This window comes from Notamacropus eugenii, chromosome 2 (genome assembly GCF_028372415.1).
Source record: "Notamacropus eugenii isolate mMacEug1 chromosome 2, mMacEug1.pri_v2, whole genome shotgun sequence".
In the NCBI taxonomy this organism is placed as follows: domain Eukaryota; kingdom Metazoa; phylum Chordata; class Mammalia; order Diprotodontia; family Macropodidae; genus Notamacropus; species Notamacropus eugenii.
In genome coordinates, this window is record NC_092873.1 from 408,213,146 (window position 1) to 408,231,728 (window position 18,583).

Sequence of the window (18,583 nt, forward strand, 5' to 3'; positions counted from 1 at the left end):
TTAGGATATCAGGGCAGTTTTCCTTGATAATTTCTTGAAAGATGATGTCTATTCTCTTCTTTTTGATCGTGGCTTTTAAGTAGTCTAATAATTCTTAATTTATCTTTCCTGGATCTATTTTCCAGGTCAGTTGTTATTCCAATGAGATACTTCCATGTGCCATATTATTAATAAATATTTCCCTCCTCCACTAAAAACACACTCCAGTATATCACAATGGAGTGTAAGTGATAGTAGTACAGGAATTTTTAACCCAGTGTCTGTGAACTTGTAAAAAAAAATTTTTATAACTGCATTTTAATATAATTAATAATTAATAGTAACATAATTTAATATAATTATTTAAACACTGGCAGTTAGCTAAGTGGTGCAGTGACTACCACACTTGCTCTGGAGTCAGGAAGACCTGAGTTCAAATCCAGCCTCAGACACTATCTGTGTGACCCTCCACCAGTCTCTTAAGTCTGACTGCCTCCTGAAAAAATATATATTAAAAACAAACAAAAACCCCCATCATTCTGAAGGCCTCATTAGACTGCCAAAGCAAGCCCACGTTAAAAACGATTAAAACTGCCCTAGGTTTTCAAAAGTCCCGGTATCAACAGAGCACCAACTCTAGGAATGTTTTAATTACGATGAACAAACTCTGTACAAGTAGCAGGGGCAGAATGTGCTTCTGTCCCCAAGGTGCAGCCTAAAATAAAAGGTCACTTTGTAACAATCACCGGACGATACATTGATTTCTCTCCTTCACCAGCTCCGCGCCTCTTCTGCCCCACTCCGCCCTGGAAGTATCCCATAACCCACGAGACACGTCACGTTGGGTTGGCAACGATGCCGGAACCGGACTCCGCGGCAAGTGTAAATCCTGGCTCTTGGGCGAGCCGTGCCCCGGCGTTTCCCACACCTCCACGCCTCTTCGACGACAGAAACCAGGGAGCCTACGCTCCATCGAGTCATGACGGACGGCCTGGCCTCTCTCGTAGGGAGAAACCTTGCGGCCTACAATTAAAGCAACGCATCTTGGGAAGTGAGAGAATTTGGGAAACGCTCCGGGGCATTTGTTCAAGGAGGGTAAAACTGTGACGCGGCGGGGCCGCAGGTGGGAAAACCCAGAGACTTCTGGGGGAGCCCTCGGGGTCCGGCCTCTCCCCAGGCCCTCGCCCTCGACGTCTCCCAGGCCTAGGCCAAGGGGCCGTCATTCCCTCGATTTCTTTTCTTTTTCCTTCTTCTGGGACAAACCGCGAACGCAGCAATTGAAACGGAGGGCCCAAGCGTCGCCATCCCGCCCCACGGACAGTGAAGGGAAAATAAATTCGGGACAGCCGCCGCACCAGCGGCTGAGGGAAGGCGGCAATGACGGCCATGACGCGCTGACGTCACGACGTCATGGGCGTGGCACGCCGGGGCGGGGAGCGCGCGCTGGCTTCTGGACGCCCTGTCTTCGGCGTAGACGCTGTGTGAGCCGTCGTGATCCTGGTCCTGCAGCTTGCCGGTCATGGCGACTGGAAAGAGGCCTTATCACTTCGTGGTCTTCGGAGCCTCGGGCTTCACGGGCCAGTTCGTGACTCGGGAGCTGGCCCGGCAGCTCATGAGCCCGGAGCTCCGCGGCTCCGCGCTGACCTGGGCTGTGGCCGGCCGCAGTCGGGAGAAGCTGCAGCAGGTGTTGGAGGAGGCCGCCCAGAAATTGGGTAAAATGAGGGCGGGGCCCTGGCTGGGGAAGAGACGGACCCTGGGGAATTGAGACCCTCCTCGGCCCCCGTGGGCTCCCCAGCGTCTACTCGTACGCGCATGCTCCCTGGAGGTGGTGGCGTCCCCGCACCCCACCTTGTGATAGTCGTAGACCACTCCAGGGGGTCCGTTGTGAGCTCGCCAGGGAAAGGAACGGGTAGAAAATGCAAACTTTAAAAAAAAATTGTTTTTGTTAAAAACTTAGAAATGGCAGAAATGAGATCGGATACAAAATCCTAAGTGTAGTCTGTTTAGTTTGCTGAAAGGGAAAAAATGTCTCCTTTGCCAAGCAGCATCTTTGTGAGGTGTGGGATCCCCTTCCGATGGCTTTTCTCTCTGCGGATTCGGGCTCTATTTGTCTTCGTCTGTAGTCACGGTGTTTTCTGAGTCGGAATGCTTTGTTTTACATCCTGACTTGGAATTTTAAATGATTTTTAAGTAACTCTTTATTATGGTGCCACCAGAATTTTATTTGAGCCAGCTCCCAAAGAGCTGAGCGTACTAGTTTCCAGTTTTTTACTATTATAAATAAAGCTAACAACAAACTTTTTTTTTTGTACAGTTGGGTTGCTTTTCAGGTGTGTCCTATTCTCTGTGACCCCATTTGGGGTTTTATTGGCAGAGATACTGAAGTGGTTAAGCATTCCCCTCTCTAGTTCATTTTACAGATGAGGAAACTGAGGCAAACAGGGTTAAGTGACTTGCCCAGGGTCACAGCTAGTGTCAGAAGTTACATTTGAAATCAGGTCTTCCTAGTGTTCCATCCACTTGTCATCCATGATGGCTTCATAGTGAGGAAACTGGAAGAATTTTCCATTGTTGAAACAGTGTGAAATGATGAAATCATTCTGAAGAGCAGTCTGCAGTGCTCTAGATCTTTGACCCAACGGGCTCACCTTTATTTTTCCTTAAATAATGTATTTAAACATGGGGTCACTGGGTCAAAGGTCATAAATATTGCATATTGACCTTTAGAAAGATTGCATCATTTCACATTGTTTCAGCGATGGAATATTTTTCTATTTCCTCACAGTTGGTCCATTATTGAAATTTTAATGCTCTGAAATATTTGAGAATTTGTATATTAGGTAGTAGTAGTTTAGATTAATAACTTGATAGAATGTAGGCTCCTTGGGGGCAGAGATTCTTTTCCCAAATCCTGGAAATGGAGAAATTTCATGGGGGGTCTGTGAGATTGGATGAAAAAGAATTACATCTTTATTTCTAATAACGTTGATTTCCTTTATAATCTTACATATTTCATTTTATACATTTAAAAACATTCCAAGTAGGATTCTCTCTCTCTCACCACTGTCAGAAAGGTTCCTTGACAAAAAACGGATCAACCCCTGCTAAGCATTTTTATTTACAGATCTCTGATTATTATAGAATTTCTATGATTAGTAACCCATTGTTTTTCTTCTTCAGAACTGAAATGGTTCATATGCTTTGACCATTTATGTATTGAAGAATAAATGGGTTTTAATTTTGTAAGTAGTTACCAATTGTTTATAGTTCCTGTTTATTGAGTTTTTGTAAGCAGTGTTTGGAAGTACATACTTTGAAAGTTAAATTAAGACCTTGGTTTAGTTTGTCTAGAGTCTTAATGGTTGTGCATTTTTCCCCCTCTTTCCTAGTTTTTAATAAGTTAGAAATTCTTCCAGTGTGTCGCTGAGTTAAGACATCTATATTATGGGGCAAATTTAGCTCTCCCTTTCATTGTCTTCTCCATTCTTTTTATCTTTTTTCAAGTTAATTTTTATCTTGAATTGTGTTCAGGTTTTTAGTTATTGGTGGGATAGTGGATTGGAAAACCAGATTTAATTTTTGCTGTATAATCTCAGTGCCCCTAGGCAACACTCTTAAGAGTAAATTGCAGAGCAGGTGCTGCTTTGCTTATTGGTAGAGGGAATTGTCTCTTTGAGAGTTCTGAATACCCAAGAAATCTCAAGTTTAGCCCAGCCCAACATCCGTTACACTCTTTCCCCCACTCCCAACTGTGTAGACTCTTCTTCATAGAAAGTTAAGGTACTAATAATCTGTTCAACCACCAGAGCTCCTGTGCAAAGTTGTCATATCATTTAGGGTTATAGATCATACTTGGTTATGCTAGTTTTTTTTAAAATTAGTGGTATTATGTACTTACCCTTTTTACAAACAATTCTTAATATGAACACTGTTTCTTCTTAATATTTAAGAGATCTAAAATGTGAAGATCAAAAGACCTTGTCTTCCTTCTTACTTGATGAAAGATATTAATAAAACAGCTGTGTATTTTTAGGGTAAAGGAAAAGCTTTATGTGTTTTAAAAGGTGGAGAGTGTGATTCCTGAGTCTTAGCCAAACTAGCCTAAGTATGTCCCTTTTCTGTCTAAACTTGACCACACCTGGGAACACTGTTTCTTCACCACCACACCTCTTAAAATCTTTGAAGTCTCTGCTCAGATGCTGTCTCCTAGGACAAATATAGTTGTTGGTAATCTCACTGCAAATTAGTATCAAGCTTTTTATTTGTACCTGTTGCATCCTTCCAGCTTTTTGAGCTCAAGCCTTGTTTCATTTTGTCTTTGTGTTGCTTAGCATAGTGCTTTGAAATTAGTAGGGACCTAATAAGCGTCTGTTGATTTAGATTGTTTATTTTAGTTAGTATTGTTTTTAAAGATCCAGAGGATAATGTCATACCACACCTCTTTTATAATTTTTCTTTTCATTTCTAGGAAGACCAGCACTCCCAGATGAAGTTGGTATAATAATCTGTGATATCTTGAATCCAGCCTCTCTTGATGAAATGGCTAAACAAGGGTCTATTGTTCTCAATTGTGTAGGACCAGTAAGTAATCAGCCCTTCTATTTATTAAGACAAGCAACACACTCTTTTCTAGCAAAATTGCTACTTTGTATTCTAAAGGAACATAAAGTGGGAAGAAGGGAGGTGGGACAGTTAGCATGGAGGTCCTTAACCCTGTATCAGACATTTGCAAGGCCCTAGGAGAATGGAAATGACATGCTCCCAGGGATTCCTTTCACTACTCTATATAATATTGGTTCGTATTATTTCACTCCATTGGAAAATAAGATTGCAGGTTTAATTTTCATACTGTGCAGCAGCATTAAAGAGAAAATTTCTTTTTCAGGGCTATAGACTAACTTTAAACCTGGCCATCAGTGTTCTCACAAGAGCAAGTTTATTGTTTAAAAAGTGCAAGGTGAAACTGGCTAGTTCAGTGAAAACATATAATCACCACTTTCGATAGAGAGCCTCAGCTCTACATCATTGTTATTGTTGTTGTGTGTTGTTAATGCTTTACTAAAACACAGCATTAGGTCATGATTATGGTATAGTCTTATTAATCAGAAGAAATTTTTCTTTTCCTCATACAATTTCCATTATTAGGCAAGATTGAGAGCATTTACTTCATTTTAACATTTAATAAAAAGATAATTTATATATTTTTTTTATTTCCTTAGTATCGATTTTATGGAGAACCTGTGGTCAAAGCATGTATTGAAAATGGAGCTAACTGTATTGACATCTCTGGAGAACCACAGGTATATAAAATATTTAAAATAAGACAGCATCATTTGTGAATGTTCAATATTGTTTATAAATTGGGAGGGAGTTGAGTCAAAAAAAAATATTTATTAAACACTTCCTAAGTACCAGGTAGTAGTCTAAGCACTGAAAATACAAATACAAACAAAAAGAAAGAATTCCTTGTTTTCATGGAGTTCACATTCTGTGGGGGGAAGACAACACAGGAAAGGGAGCTGAAAAGTGAGTGGGTAAAGGAGAGAGAGAAATCCAGAGTCCTGAGCAGAGCTGGGAGGGGAATGAGTAGGACTGGCCTGGGCACTTCATTCCTTTGGAGGATTCTTCAGGAACTCACCAGGAGGAGGTGATGGGGGTGGGGGTGAGGGTAGCTGCAGAGATAGAGAAATCTTCCAGGTTGAGAATGCTGCTTTGACCTGATGGGAAAGTCTGGAACATTCAGAGGGATGGGAAGAGGAGTGAAGGTGTGAGGGAAGAGGGACTTTAACTTATTTTTTCAAATGGCATAATGAAATTTGAGCGGTCCAATCAATCTCTGATTTTTTCCCCTTCTAAACAGTGACACATGACTTCACCATTTTTATAAGAGGTTAGTTATATAGTTATTTTCAAATATACTTATATTTGAAAATCAGTGACAGTTAAATGAACAGAAGTTTAGAAAGAAACACAACCAAGTCAGCTTTAAATGTTGAATTTATCAAAGTTCTTTTTCTTTTCTTATTTTTAAGGGCAGCATTATCACTATTTCCCTTCCTTCCTGGATCTTCCCCTCCCATGGAAAAAAAGGAAAACATTGTCCTTATAAGAAATAAGCATAGTTAAGCAAGATAAAGCCATACATTTGCCATGTCCCAAAGTATATATCTCATCTTACATCTTGAGTCCATTATTCTTGTGGCAGAAGATAGGTAACTTGCTTTATTATTGGCTCTCAGGAGTGCTTGGTCATTGCCTTGATCAGAGTTCTTAAGTCCTTCACACTTTTTTCTTTACGGTGTTGTTACAGTGTATAATATTTTGTTGGTTTGGCTTCATTGTTTTGCATCAGTTCACACAAGCCTTCCCAGACTTCCCAAACAGAGCCACTCCTTTTGTCATTTCTTAAGGTACAATATAATATTTTATTACATTTTTAAACCATAATTTTTTTAGCCATTCTCCAGTTGCTAGGTACCCCCCTTGTTTCCTGTTCTTTGCTACAATAAAAAGTTTAAAGCTATGTCTTACAAATCTAGAAGGCTGCATGGAAGTCTGTGAAAGAAGCACTCAACTATACTTGGAAAACAAAGGGACAAACAAGTATTGTGTGCTGCATAACAAGGCTCTAAAAAAGATGTTCCTAAAACTCACATGCCTAGGCCCAGTGCAGATAACTCTAAGTAAAGTTAAATTGTGAAATTGTTGTTGTATCAGCAGTAGAGGTAAGCTTCCACTAGTAAAGTTTTGTTGGTTTTAAAAGTTTCATTTTAAAAACAGTTCCACCACCTATAACCATTCTACATAGTTAACCCTTTATGTTGAATATTCTTACATTTTTCCTGTATTTTTTCAGTTTCTGGAAGAAATGTATTGGAAGTATCATGAAAAAGCTGCAGAGAAAGGGGTATATATTATTGGAAGCAGTGGTTTTGATTCCATTCCAGCTGATCTAGGAGTATTATATACCAGAAATAAATTGAAAGGTAATTATTGATAAGCAGTAATTCACTTAAATTGCGTAGAAGTTTGATATGTGTGATTAGTTTGATGAATAATGTAAAGATATACTTTATTTAGATGCAGGTGAATTGTCAAATTTTGTGAGACTTGAAAATTGTTTTTAATAATGTGACAATCCATTTCATAATTTAGTTAAGATTAAAAAATGTAAAATTTCCTAAATTTTGAAGCTATGGAGAGCTTTTTTTAATGAGGGGGAAGAATGGGATATCTGAGGAAAAATGCAAAAAAATAAGCATTTTACCTTAAGCTTTCCTAATTTAAATTCAAGAGGCACTGTGGTGTAGTGGATTGAGGTTAGCCTTGGATTCAGGAAGATATGGGTTCAGTCTGCCTCTGAAACACAGTAATTGTTTAATCACACTCAGTTATAATTGTGCCTCAGACAATTAAGCTGTAAGTTACAAATCAGTTGCTGATCTGCATCAGTGGAGAGTGTTTCTACACCTGAGAATTCCCTACACCACTGGACAAAAAAAAAATCCAAAGTCACTATTATCTTCCACAAGAATTTATTGATCTTGACAGTTTAATCAGTATTTCCTTCCAAATTTTCAGGCATCTTATCTAAAAATGAAACCAATGAGAATTTTTTTTTTTTTAACGTAAGGGTGCTTATATTATTTAGTTTTTTGGCAACATTTAAAGATAATGATGATGTGACAAGCTACACCAGGAACAATGGAAAGATCACTGGATGGTGAATCGAAGTCCTTGGAGAGTGTTATCAGCCACCAAACCTTGGTCATGTCTTGTAAACTTTTGGGGGTAGGCCTTTAGTTTCTTCATCTGTAAAATGAAGAGTTTGGACTGGATGATACTTAAAGTTTGATGTCTTTCAGACCAAAAAATTAAGTGTATGTGTACTTTCTTTTCCACTTAACCTATGAATGATTTTAAAATTTCTTCAGGATATTTTTTACATACAGATGTGTTAGGTAATCTTAAGTAGTATTTGGAACTGATTTCTTCAGTTGATAGTATTTGTAGATTGTGTACTAAGCTATATTCTCACTCTTAGTAGCTATGGAACTGTAGGGTATTTGCTTAACCTTGTTCAGCCTTAGGTTCTTAATCTGCAAAATGGTGATAGTAATGCCTGCAAATGTCAGTCATTATTATAGAAGAGGAAATTGAGGCTTTGGGAGGCTAAATATTTGCCATGGTCACAATTAAACGTGGGATTTGAATGCAGGTCTTCCTTCAAGTTCATCATTATCTACTATTTCATATTAATGACACTATAATCTGATAGGTGAAGTAGCGGGGTCCAGTCATGGTTTACGTGGGTTATTAAAAATATTGTAAACTGCACAAAATATGGCTTGTCATTCTTAAGTCAAATTAAACTTGTACATTTCAATTAAAAGAGACTTTTCTGCTCCTGTGTGGCAGGCTGCAACTATCTTCAACTTCTCAAACCTTTAGATTTGTTTGCTCTTTGTTGTTTTTAGACTGTTGACCTACTGTCTTGGTCCCATGGCTGATAATGCACTCTCCAGGGTCCTTGAATGTTTTCAGTTGTCATGTATTTAATTGACTACAAGCTTAGGGTACAGAGTCCAGAACTTCGGCTTTCAGGCCCAGTATCAAACTGTTGATATTAAAATTGGGTCAAGGGTAAGGAGAAGTAAACAGAGAAATTGAATCTCTTGTGGATGATTATATTTTATTTTCTGATGCCTTACTGTTTTCCCCACTTCTAAGGTATTCTGACTGCTGTTGAAAGTTTCCTGACAATAAAATCAGGACCTGAGGTTAGTGTTGTAAGCTTTTAAAAGTTATTAAATACATCCAGAGAAAGATTGTGTGCTCATATTGCCTTATGTCAGGTATCAAAAAGAACTCTCCCTTCTGTTGCCGTCTTCCCTTCTCCCAACTGTAGTTTACTTACTTCCAAAACATATCAGTCTCTTTATTGGTAGAATTTCAGGCAGTATAAGGGAGATATTTTTGCCTTCTCAGAGCCACATTACCTACTCTGCCTTTGTTTAAGTCTGGCTTTTCCCTTCCTATCTCTGGGATGGTCAGAAGAAACAATCAGTACCCTACTTGTGCCTCCTGATCTTGGGTCCCTGACAGCCTGTCTAGTTATCGGTAGGAGGGAAATTGCTGTCACAAAGAGAACATTTTGCTCTCCCTTAGGTAAAGTAGAGCTCCAAGCTCTCCCATCCTTATTCCTTCTCCAGATTTGGAAGTGTGAATACTTGTCAGCCAAGGGTCTTAGATTATGAGTTCCCCTGCCAGAAAACTTAGGGAAGGTGAACTTCCTGGATTCTGCTGGGTGATAAACCCAGGCATCTTCAGAGGGAAAGGAGTGAGCAAGTAAGATGGCCTGCCTCGACCTTCTGGAACTGCAGGAAGCAGTGCCTTGATTTTTACCATGACCTCAGTGGGTTTATTGACACCCCCCCCACCCCCGTTGGTTAACCTTAAAAATGGTTTTGTAATTTTAGTTTCTATAGACCTTTGCTTTGCAGACCCAGTTTGAGACTGGCCCTCAAATCTTTTTTATCTTTTTATTTTTCTAGACTTCAAACTGTTCCATATAGGCTCAGGGTTTCTGTTTTTTTAGGCTGTTACTCAAATGAGGAGGGCCTAACTTAAACCCTGGGAAAAATGATGTTTGATTCCCAACATAGTCTAGGTAGCCCTTAGCACACTACTCAATCTGCAGCTTTGTAGTTAGGATGGGAACAGAATAGGTAGTTGTTGACTAGACTGACCCAAAGTAAAATTATGAACTAAGTAAAATTTATCTTTGGACTTTCTGACCTCTAGTATTACTTATACCTGATTATGATTCGGTACAATGTCAACTTGATGTTGATTCTATTTCTCATATGCCATATTGACTTTATTGCCAGGTTTATTTGATTTATTGATTTACTTGATTACCAGACTGCACCTTAGAGGATGGTGAGACTGTCAAGTAATGCTTTGTAACTTATAACTTAAGCAGGTAATAAATAGAATGTTCTTTGAAGAGCAGTATGAAGAAATTAGGTGGGGGCATGTGGTCTGAGAGGTCTCTACAGTTGGTAGTAGGTTTAGGTTTAGGTAATGGGTTCCACTTTGCAGGAAGGTATATGATTTGGTGATAAAAGGATGGAGAGGTGCATGTTCTAGAAAGAACATGAACAGGGGTGGTCAGGTCATGGGTTGTCCTGTGTCAGAGAGGGAATGTAACAGTAACTGTATTAAAGCTAGTGACTTCTGGAGGAAGCCAACCAATTATGGAAGTCTCGTTGCTACTGTGTTAGATAACAATAGTATCTCAAACAACTTAATTTCAGCAGCTGTATATGCACTGTAATAATGCATAATAAGATAAAGGTTCTGTGTGTATGTAGTATGTGTGTGTGTGTGTGTGTGTGAGATTTGCCACTTCTACAGTATTTTATCACTTGAAATATTTTATCAGGGAATGTGTATTCATGATGGTACCTGGAAGTCAGCTGTTCATGGTTTTGGTGACCAGAAGCGTTTAAGAAACTTACGAAAACAATTGAATATAAAACCTGTTCCGGTTGTTGGTTCCAAATTGAAAAGAAGGTATGTGACCCTAAGATCTGTTAGTAAGACACCTGTTACTCTTAAGCATATTATTGCTCCCTTGAATATTGTTCATTGTAATTTGTGAAGCAGCAGATATGCAGTATATAGAGCAACTACAGAATGTGTGGGATCTGTGATCAGTGTATCAATTAAAGTAAAAAGAAACTTGAAGTTTTAATTAAAATCATCCTAAAAAGGAGTATCCTGTGTATATTTAGAGTCTGGGGGTAAAAGTAATTTTGTAACAACTTTTATTACCCAATGTCAAGTTTTAATGTGAATTAAAATTTTTGTGTTAGAACTCAGCTGTCGTACTATGTGACGCTGTTGTCTGCTCTGATGTGTCTCATCAATAACTTTTGGTTGTGGGAAAAAATGTAATCCTGAAACCTATTGATAGAAGCTATCTAGTGCTCTTGAGGTTTGCCTGTTAAACTATGTTCTTTAATCTAGAATTTGTATGCCTTCGAAGGCTACTGACAGAAGTTATGGCATGGATCTTTAGTGCCCACTGTGTGCAGAGCACTCTGTTTACTCCAGAACTCCTCGTCATAGAGACAGGAAGTAAGGAGAGCAGACCCAGGCTGCCATTAGAGAGTCACCATATTTTTCCCTGATTTTTTTTTTTAAGACATTGTTTCCAAGCTGTTGCCATGCTGGGAGCAGAAAAGAGGGAAGCCTTCATTTTGTGTTTCTCTTTCAGATGGCCTCTTTCTTACTGTAGTGAACTGTGTGAATATTCTATTCCATTCATGGGAGCTGATGCCTCTGTTGTGAAACGGACACAGCGGTTCTTGTGTGAAAACTTGCAGGAAACACCAGTATGTTTATATTATTGAAGTTTGTCTATGAATGAGCACCTCTAGTTTGTTTTCCCTTATTAATTTTTTCTAAATAGAAACCTTGTGTTTTTAAAGTAACAAAACAAAAGAGCTGAATGATGCTCATTTCATTATTTGGATGTAAACCAGAATCTTTAAATAGGTAGAACCAGATGGTTCTAAAGGAATATATTTTGGTTTTACTACTTTTATTAAATTTTAGCTACATGACTTTTGAGTCTATAATATCACAACAGTGACTGCTGGCTTCTTATTCATTGTTGTGGCCATGGGCATAGTCCTTTCCCATGTATGGTCCACTTTGACAGCTTCTTCCTTTCTTACTCTTTTGCTGTAACTTTGTCCCATGCCAGGACTGCACCTGGGTTATATGTCTCTGGTGCTCTAGACTGGAACTAGGAACAAATCCACACAGAAACTGTTATTCAAGGTGGTGGGTGCTCCATGCAGTTCTGAGATATCATGGATTAAAATGAGTTTTCCTAGGAACTTAAAGGGCATTTATTACTATTTCTACTGAATTCTCCCCCCGAGTCTGTATGTAAGAACTAAGTGAGTTATAAATACCTAACCTTTTTGTTAATTAGTATAGCCAAGATGCAGAATGTCACTTCACAGCGTGGTGCTCTTTATTTAGGTACAGTATGCTGCTTACGTCACTGTTGGAGGCCTTACATCCGTTATTAAGCTGATGTTTGCGGGACTTTTCTTTTTATTCTTTGTGAAGTTTAGCATTGGAAGACAACTTCTGGTAAAAGTAAGTATAGATGTCAATGTTTAAATTTTAAATGAAGCATTTGTTCACTTGTTCTTTGAAAGTTCACTCCAGGTGTTTTTTTCTTTAGTTTCCATGGTTGTTCTCCTTTGGGTATTTCTCACAACAAGGACCAACGCAGAAACAGGTAATTCTTTTCTGTTTATAAAGCATTTTCTCAAAATTGTTTTAGATCTTCAAACTTAATGGTAAGAGACATAATAACCCTTAATTTTTCCCCAACGCATCTGTGAGTTATCCCTTTCACAGACCCTCTGCCCCATTGAATAACAACAGGAAAATGAAAAATTAAACCTTCATCTTAAATATGTATTGAACCTTTGGTTTTTGATTGTTTTAAAAACATCTTTCATCTTTGGTTTTGCATACCAAATTTATTTTAATTGTATCATGTCCTTAGAGCTTTGACATTTGGGTTACCGCGAGGCAGCTAGGTAGCACAATAATTCTGGGCCTCCAGGAAGACTCCTTCCTGAGGTCAGTCTGGTTTCAGAGCTGTGTGGCCCCGGGCTCAACCCAGTTTACCTCAGTTTCCTCATCTGTAAAATGAGCAGGAGAAGGAAATGTCAAACTACTCCCAGTAGCTCTGTCAAGAAAATCCCAAATGGGGTCATGAGGAATTGGACACACTTGAAAAATGATAGAAAAATAAGCTTAAATAGAAAAATCATCTTTGACCCTTCTCCTGCCTTTATTCCTCAACACCTAATCAACCACTAAGACTAAAGCCTTGTTTGGTTTCCTCACACTAAAAAGGCTTTTTCATGTTCACACCTAGTCTATTGCATTAATGTCCCAGTTTGAGGGCTTTTAATTTTTTTGTGTGTGTCATGGACCTCTGTGGTAGGTAGGAGAAACCTGTCGTTTCTCAGAATTTTTTTAGATGCATTAAATACATAGGATTACAAAGGAAACCATTTGTTTTGAAATAATTATCAAAATATTTACCCCATAACACCACAGATTCAAAGAGACCAGATTAAGAACCCCCTATCCTAAGTGGCATTCTGTTCACTCTACACACCACTGTCAAATTAATCTTCCTAAACCTTCCTTTTGATTACATAACTCCCATACTCTGAACCTCTCTTGGCTGCTTAATACCATCAGGATAAAATCCAGCAGCCAGCAGCCATGATTGTGAAGCCTTCCCATCTGCCCACAGCTTCCTTTCCACTTATTATTTCACACAATTGCTCTACACGAATCTTTCAAATTAGACAGATTGGTTGATTTACATAGCATATACTGAACATCTTTTTTGCCTCTTGACCTGTTGAAATCCGTCTTATTCTTCTAGAGTCATTTCCGATTGTCTCTCCCTAAAAACTTTCTTTTTACCTTAACCAGAAGAACACTGCTTTTTGAATTTCCTTGGCACCTTTTGTCTTTACATCCATATACACACTGACTTGTGTAGCATAGTTACATGGTTGTGTCTATGTGTACATATGTACATGTGTATTTACACATGTGTACACCCATGTAAGTAGACACATTTGTGACACATGTATGTGTGTATACATATATGCTTGGTGGGTGTGTATATAGGTAGTATATCTATCCCTCTATCTAGCTGTATATGTTTTATCTACCCAACTAGATTGTAAAGCCCTAGGAGGAAAGGACTTAAGGTTTTTATTTTTTTTGAATCTCACAATCACTCCGCACACAGGCCTGGCACATACTAGGTGCTTGATAAGTAGTTGTTGAATGGTCAGATATCTTTTAGGGGTATGTAACATTTTCTTAACAAAGGAAGGTGCAGGGGAAGCAGAGCTATTATGTAGAACTGAGGGTAATAGAGTGTGAGAATAGTAATGGGAAGAGTGGACTTGTAAGTGTTTGTAATCTTTCTTAAATAAGAGCTAAGCAGATTTGATATACTAATAAGGAATTTTTATTTGAGTAATTGCTTTGAAAATTGGAAATATCAAAGAAGTTAGACTTTTTTTTCTTGCCCAAAGGATTGCTATGATTTATCAAGTTAAATCTTGGTTTTCATGCTCTGAAAATGGGAATTTTATGGGTTAGGTAATAACAGGCGTTGTTGCATTCAAAGAAAAAATAAGTAAATGTGTGTATTTTGTCTTTTGCAGATGGATGATGCTTCATTTACATTTACATTTTTTGGTCAAGGATATAGTCAGGACTGTACTACGAAACATGGCAAACCCAATATTAGAATTTGCACCCAAGTGAAAGGACCAGGTATGTTTCTGATCTAGGTCCACTGAGCTTTTTCTTCTTGTGGATTTGGAGTGTATACATTCTACAACCATTTTAAAATAGAAGTTGATTCCTTTCCACTTCAGAGACCCATGATTTGACTCTCTTGGGCACTTCCTTTACTTATCCAGATTCCACACCTGCCCCACTATCAGAGAGGTTCGAATGTTTTTGGCCATAACAACTCATTTCTTATATAGAGGCCAGTTCTCTGAGGATGAGTCTCTCCAGAGTTAGCGAGGCTGGTCCCCAGATAACAGACATCTGCTTTGTTGCTAGATTTGTATTTGAGGTTTTTCAGTTTTTATACTCCCTGCTTGAGTTTATACTATGCTTTTGAGAATCCAGGATTGCCTCCACAATGAGGCACTGGATTTGAGTGAAGGAGACGTTGAATCATATTGAAAATGTGTTTGCATAAATTACATGAATCAAGTTGAAATGAGGTATGCTAAGAGAATAAATCCACTTACAATAAATAATATTTGTCCCAGTGGTTTTCTTCAGTAAAATCAATAATTTAGCTATATTAATTCCAATTTGGGAAAAGTTGAAGCTAAAGTTAGTACTTTCATTTGAAAAGGGATGTTGGCTTATAAATATTGATTATAATATCAGTTATCTGAACTGTGGAGACAGTTGTCTTTGTAAAACGTGTGGTTTTGTTTTTGTTTTGCATCAGTTATTCCTGTAACTGGGCATCATTTTCAGATTCCCAAATGATTTTCTAAAGCGGGTTGGTTTTTCGTTTCATTATATGACAGGTGATCACTGACTGCAATCTCTTTAACTTTGGATCCTTTTTTTTGAGGAAGAAAGGGAGGAAAGCAGACCTATGATTTCGTAGGTGTGGGAGTGATCACTGTTGATATCCTGTTGCAAGGTTAATAGCCATAATTAGTTACTTTGTAAGAAACAGAGATTGTTGGAATAACTAATTTTTGGAAGTGAAACATAAAGAAGCAGGTAGCACATAGTTCAGTTACTCCGCGTGGCACAGTGGGTCAGGTCTTGTCTGTGACACGTACTGACTGTATGACTTCTCCGTATTTGAGAACGTTCTCAAGGACTGATCAATGGAAGGAGTTTCTACACAGCTGTGAAATCATTACTCAGATTTTCTTCCCAAAAGGAAAAAAAAAATCAAAGGCCCAAGGCTAGGTTATTGGGTTTCATAAGTGGATTAGGTTTTAAAAGTACTTTATGCAAAGTGACAAAAAAAATTTTTCTTTGGATTACATGACTTTGAATAAATAGTGCTTTAATTTTTTTTTTCAATAAAATACTTTATGTAGAAGCTGGTTATGTCGCTACACCTATAGCAATGGTTCAGGCAGCCGTGACTCTTTTAAAAGATACTGCTGAGCTTCCTAAAGGGTGAGTTCGTTTTCTTATGCTTAGAAGAATTAGCCCATCTGTAACTGCTAGACTTTTGCCTGTTTTGTGGTGATTCTCAGTATTTCATTTTTATTGGTCCAGACATACAAGGATATTCAAATTATTTTATCAGCTGGTTATTTCTATTAACTGCTTGCTTTTAAAAATAAACACGGATCCCTAGATTAGATGAAAAGTCTTGCTGTGTAACTATTCATGCCTAAAATGAAATTGTTGCCCAGTAATCTTAGTCCTGAGCTATATATGTTGATGATGAGAGTTTTTACATTTAAGAAGGAATGGGATAGTTTGTTCTGAGCTAGATATTAATTTAGTGAACCATGTTAATGGAGAATTGAACTGTTACTATAACAATAGGACAACCCTGCAAAGTAATTTGAGACTACAGGCTTTTAGAGCCTATAAAAATAAATTAGGCAGGGCCTAAAATAATTAGTCAATAAGCATTCATTAAGTGCTGGAGATTGGAGTGACACAACATACACATAAGTTGGTACATAGAAGACAAATTTGGAGGGATGAGAGAGACCAGGAAAGTCCTCTTGAAGGAGATGGTGATTGAACTGAATTCTAAAAGAGAGATTCTATTTTGAGATGAGGAAGGTGAGGCATCTTAGGTGAGGAATAGCAGACAGACTATTGAGAGTGTGTGAAGGGAGTGTTAAAAGACTTCAAAGTTGGGCCAGGTCCTGAAGAACTTTAAATACCAAACAGAGATATTTCATTTTTGATCCTAGAGGTAGTGGAGTTTGTTAAGTAGGAGAAAGACTAGGGCTGGATAGATTTGGTAATGATCTGCTTAGAGAGAGTAATTTACCCAGGGGAATCAAAGGATGTGTAGAGAGTTCATAGATAGTCAGCTATATGCCCTTTCCAGAAGCAAGGTTTTAATTAAGTTAATTGCTGTGAATTTGATGGGAAGGGAATTGTTGAGGGTGACTCCACCCTAGAATGAGAGTCCCAAACCCGAATAGATTAGGTCCCCTGGGGATGTGGTGTCAGGGCACTTAACTGATCGAGATGAGGAGAAGCCCACTGGTGGTGCAGATGGCATTGACTTTCTTTCAGTATGATGGATGCTCATTTAAATAATTCTGAGTATGGAAATGATCATGATTATAAGAAAAAATGTTGAATCCTTCAGCGTTTAAGAATTGTGTGACTTTTTGATTCTACTGTAACCTACATGTTTGTTGGAAGCAATCTGCAAAATAATTTTACAGCATGTTAAAGGGTTCAGGACTTGAATACTCTGTCATAACATTGTAATGTATCTTGTTTTCCAGAGGTGGTGTCTTTACACCCGGAGCCGCTTTCTCCAAAACCAAGCTGATTGAAAGACTCAACCAGTGTGGTATTGAATTTAGTGTCATTAGCAGCTCTGAAGTCTGAAAATTAGAAATATTTATAAAATTGCATGAATTAACAGCTTCTCCATTTGATTCTTGACATTCTTAAGATAATTCCATGTGACCAGGGCAAAAAGGCTTTTATAAAAAACAGTTTGTGCTTGGCACCTGTGGTCCTACATGCTGTTCTTAACTGCTGTCTGCTTGTCAGAGGGATCCGAAAAGTACATCAGATATTTCCCTGAGGTAGATGGGAAATGGTTGGTCATGTGGGAGGAATGGGCTTCCCTGATGCTTCTCTGTGCCTTTGCTATTGGAGCTTGATTCTCACTAGCCTCTAGCCAGCTTGGGTCATTTAATAAGATGAAGTACAGAGGTGACCTCTAGATGATTGGTTTATGAATGTGCTTCTCATGCCCCAACTTAGCTGCTAATAATACTTAGGGATTCTTTCTTCTTCTGACTGTAAAGATTATACTTGAATGTCCTGATAAAGAATTTTCTTTGATTTTCAGTGCCCAAAGTAAGTTTTTTACTCCTTCACTTTTTAAGCCAAAACTGAAGTTCTCCATTGAATTATATTGTTCCTCCTGGAAGCTATACATGAGTTTTTTAAAACACTAAACATGTGCCATATAGCCTGACCTTGGGAAAAGCACCTCTCTCGCACACAGTTTATTCACTTGCAGGATGAGAGAAAGGACCAGCTTTTTTTCAGAGTCCATTCTGAGTTGTGCTTTTTCACTTACACCCAAACACTTATACTGTTTCATTGAGAATTAAAATCTGAATACACATAAAATAGTACAGCCTTTTGAAATGTCTTTAGGGTTGTCACTGGAGATAGTTTTTGCTTTAATGAGTTTCCTTAGCAAATTATTACACACGTGAAGTAAATAAAACTATTGGTTTAAATGATAGTATGTAATTAAAAAACTTAGGGTTTTAAGCCATTTTACAGTTTGTCCTTTGTACCTTCAGATTTCATTTTCAAACTACAGAGAATTTTTTTTATCAATAATTAACCTATTCAGCCTCTTTTATAAAACACAAGTACTTAGTAAACCAGCATTAATATTAACAATCAAAGTGAATTTTAAATGTTTCATGGGAAGCTGGAGCCTCGATATTTGGTGAGCACTAAGCTCTCTCTCTTCTTCTTAACAATAAGAGCAACATCATTTTTCAGTTTCCACAGGCTGGCTTCAAGTAGTTCACCAATGTCCTTTAAGAGATGTGACTGTCTTTGTGTAAAAGGACGTAACATGTGATCATCTTCCTGAAAAATAAATGAACTAAAATGACTAAGAGTAGAAGTGTCTTCTTTCGGAATGATGTAACTACTAAGGATGCCGTGGCTTTGTCACATAGAGCTCTGCAGAGGACCACATTGTACACCTCACGTCTTCTGTTACCCACAGAAGTTAACT

The 18,583-nt window shown here is 38.2% G+C and overlaps 2 protein-coding genes across 2 annotated transcripts in view; one reads left to right on the forward strand and one right to left on the reverse strand.

The window, feature by feature from the left end:
- Positions 1 to 251: 251 nt before the first annotated feature.
- Positions 252 to 18,457, forward strand: SCCPDH (saccharopine dehydrogenase (putative)). The gene is made up of 12 exons (XM_072647654.1): positions 252 to 1,691; positions 4,448 to 4,560; positions 5,199 to 5,279; positions 6,836 to 6,965; positions 8,710 to 8,759; positions 10,427 to 10,557; positions 11,264 to 11,381; positions 12,040 to 12,159; positions 12,248 to 12,304; positions 14,277 to 14,388; positions 15,702 to 15,783; positions 17,091 to 18,457. The coding sequence occupies exons 1-12, from the start codon at positions 1,499 to 1,501 to the stop codon at positions 17,194 to 17,196; spliced, it is 1,293 nt and encodes a 430-aa protein (XP_072503755.1). The 5' UTR covers positions 252 to 1,498; the 3' UTR covers positions 17,197 to 18,457.
- Positions 17,978 to 18,583, reverse strand: part of LOC140529188 (kinesin-like protein KIF28) — a 48,397-nt gene continuing 47,791 nt past the window's right edge. Inside the window, exon 22 of the mRNA XM_072647656.1 lies at positions 17,978 to 18,432. Coding sequence (XP_072503757.1) covers positions 18,259 to 18,432 — 174 coding nt within the window. The 3' untranslated portion in view covers positions 17,978 to 18,258. The remainder of the gene's footprint in view (positions 18,433 to 18,583) is intronic.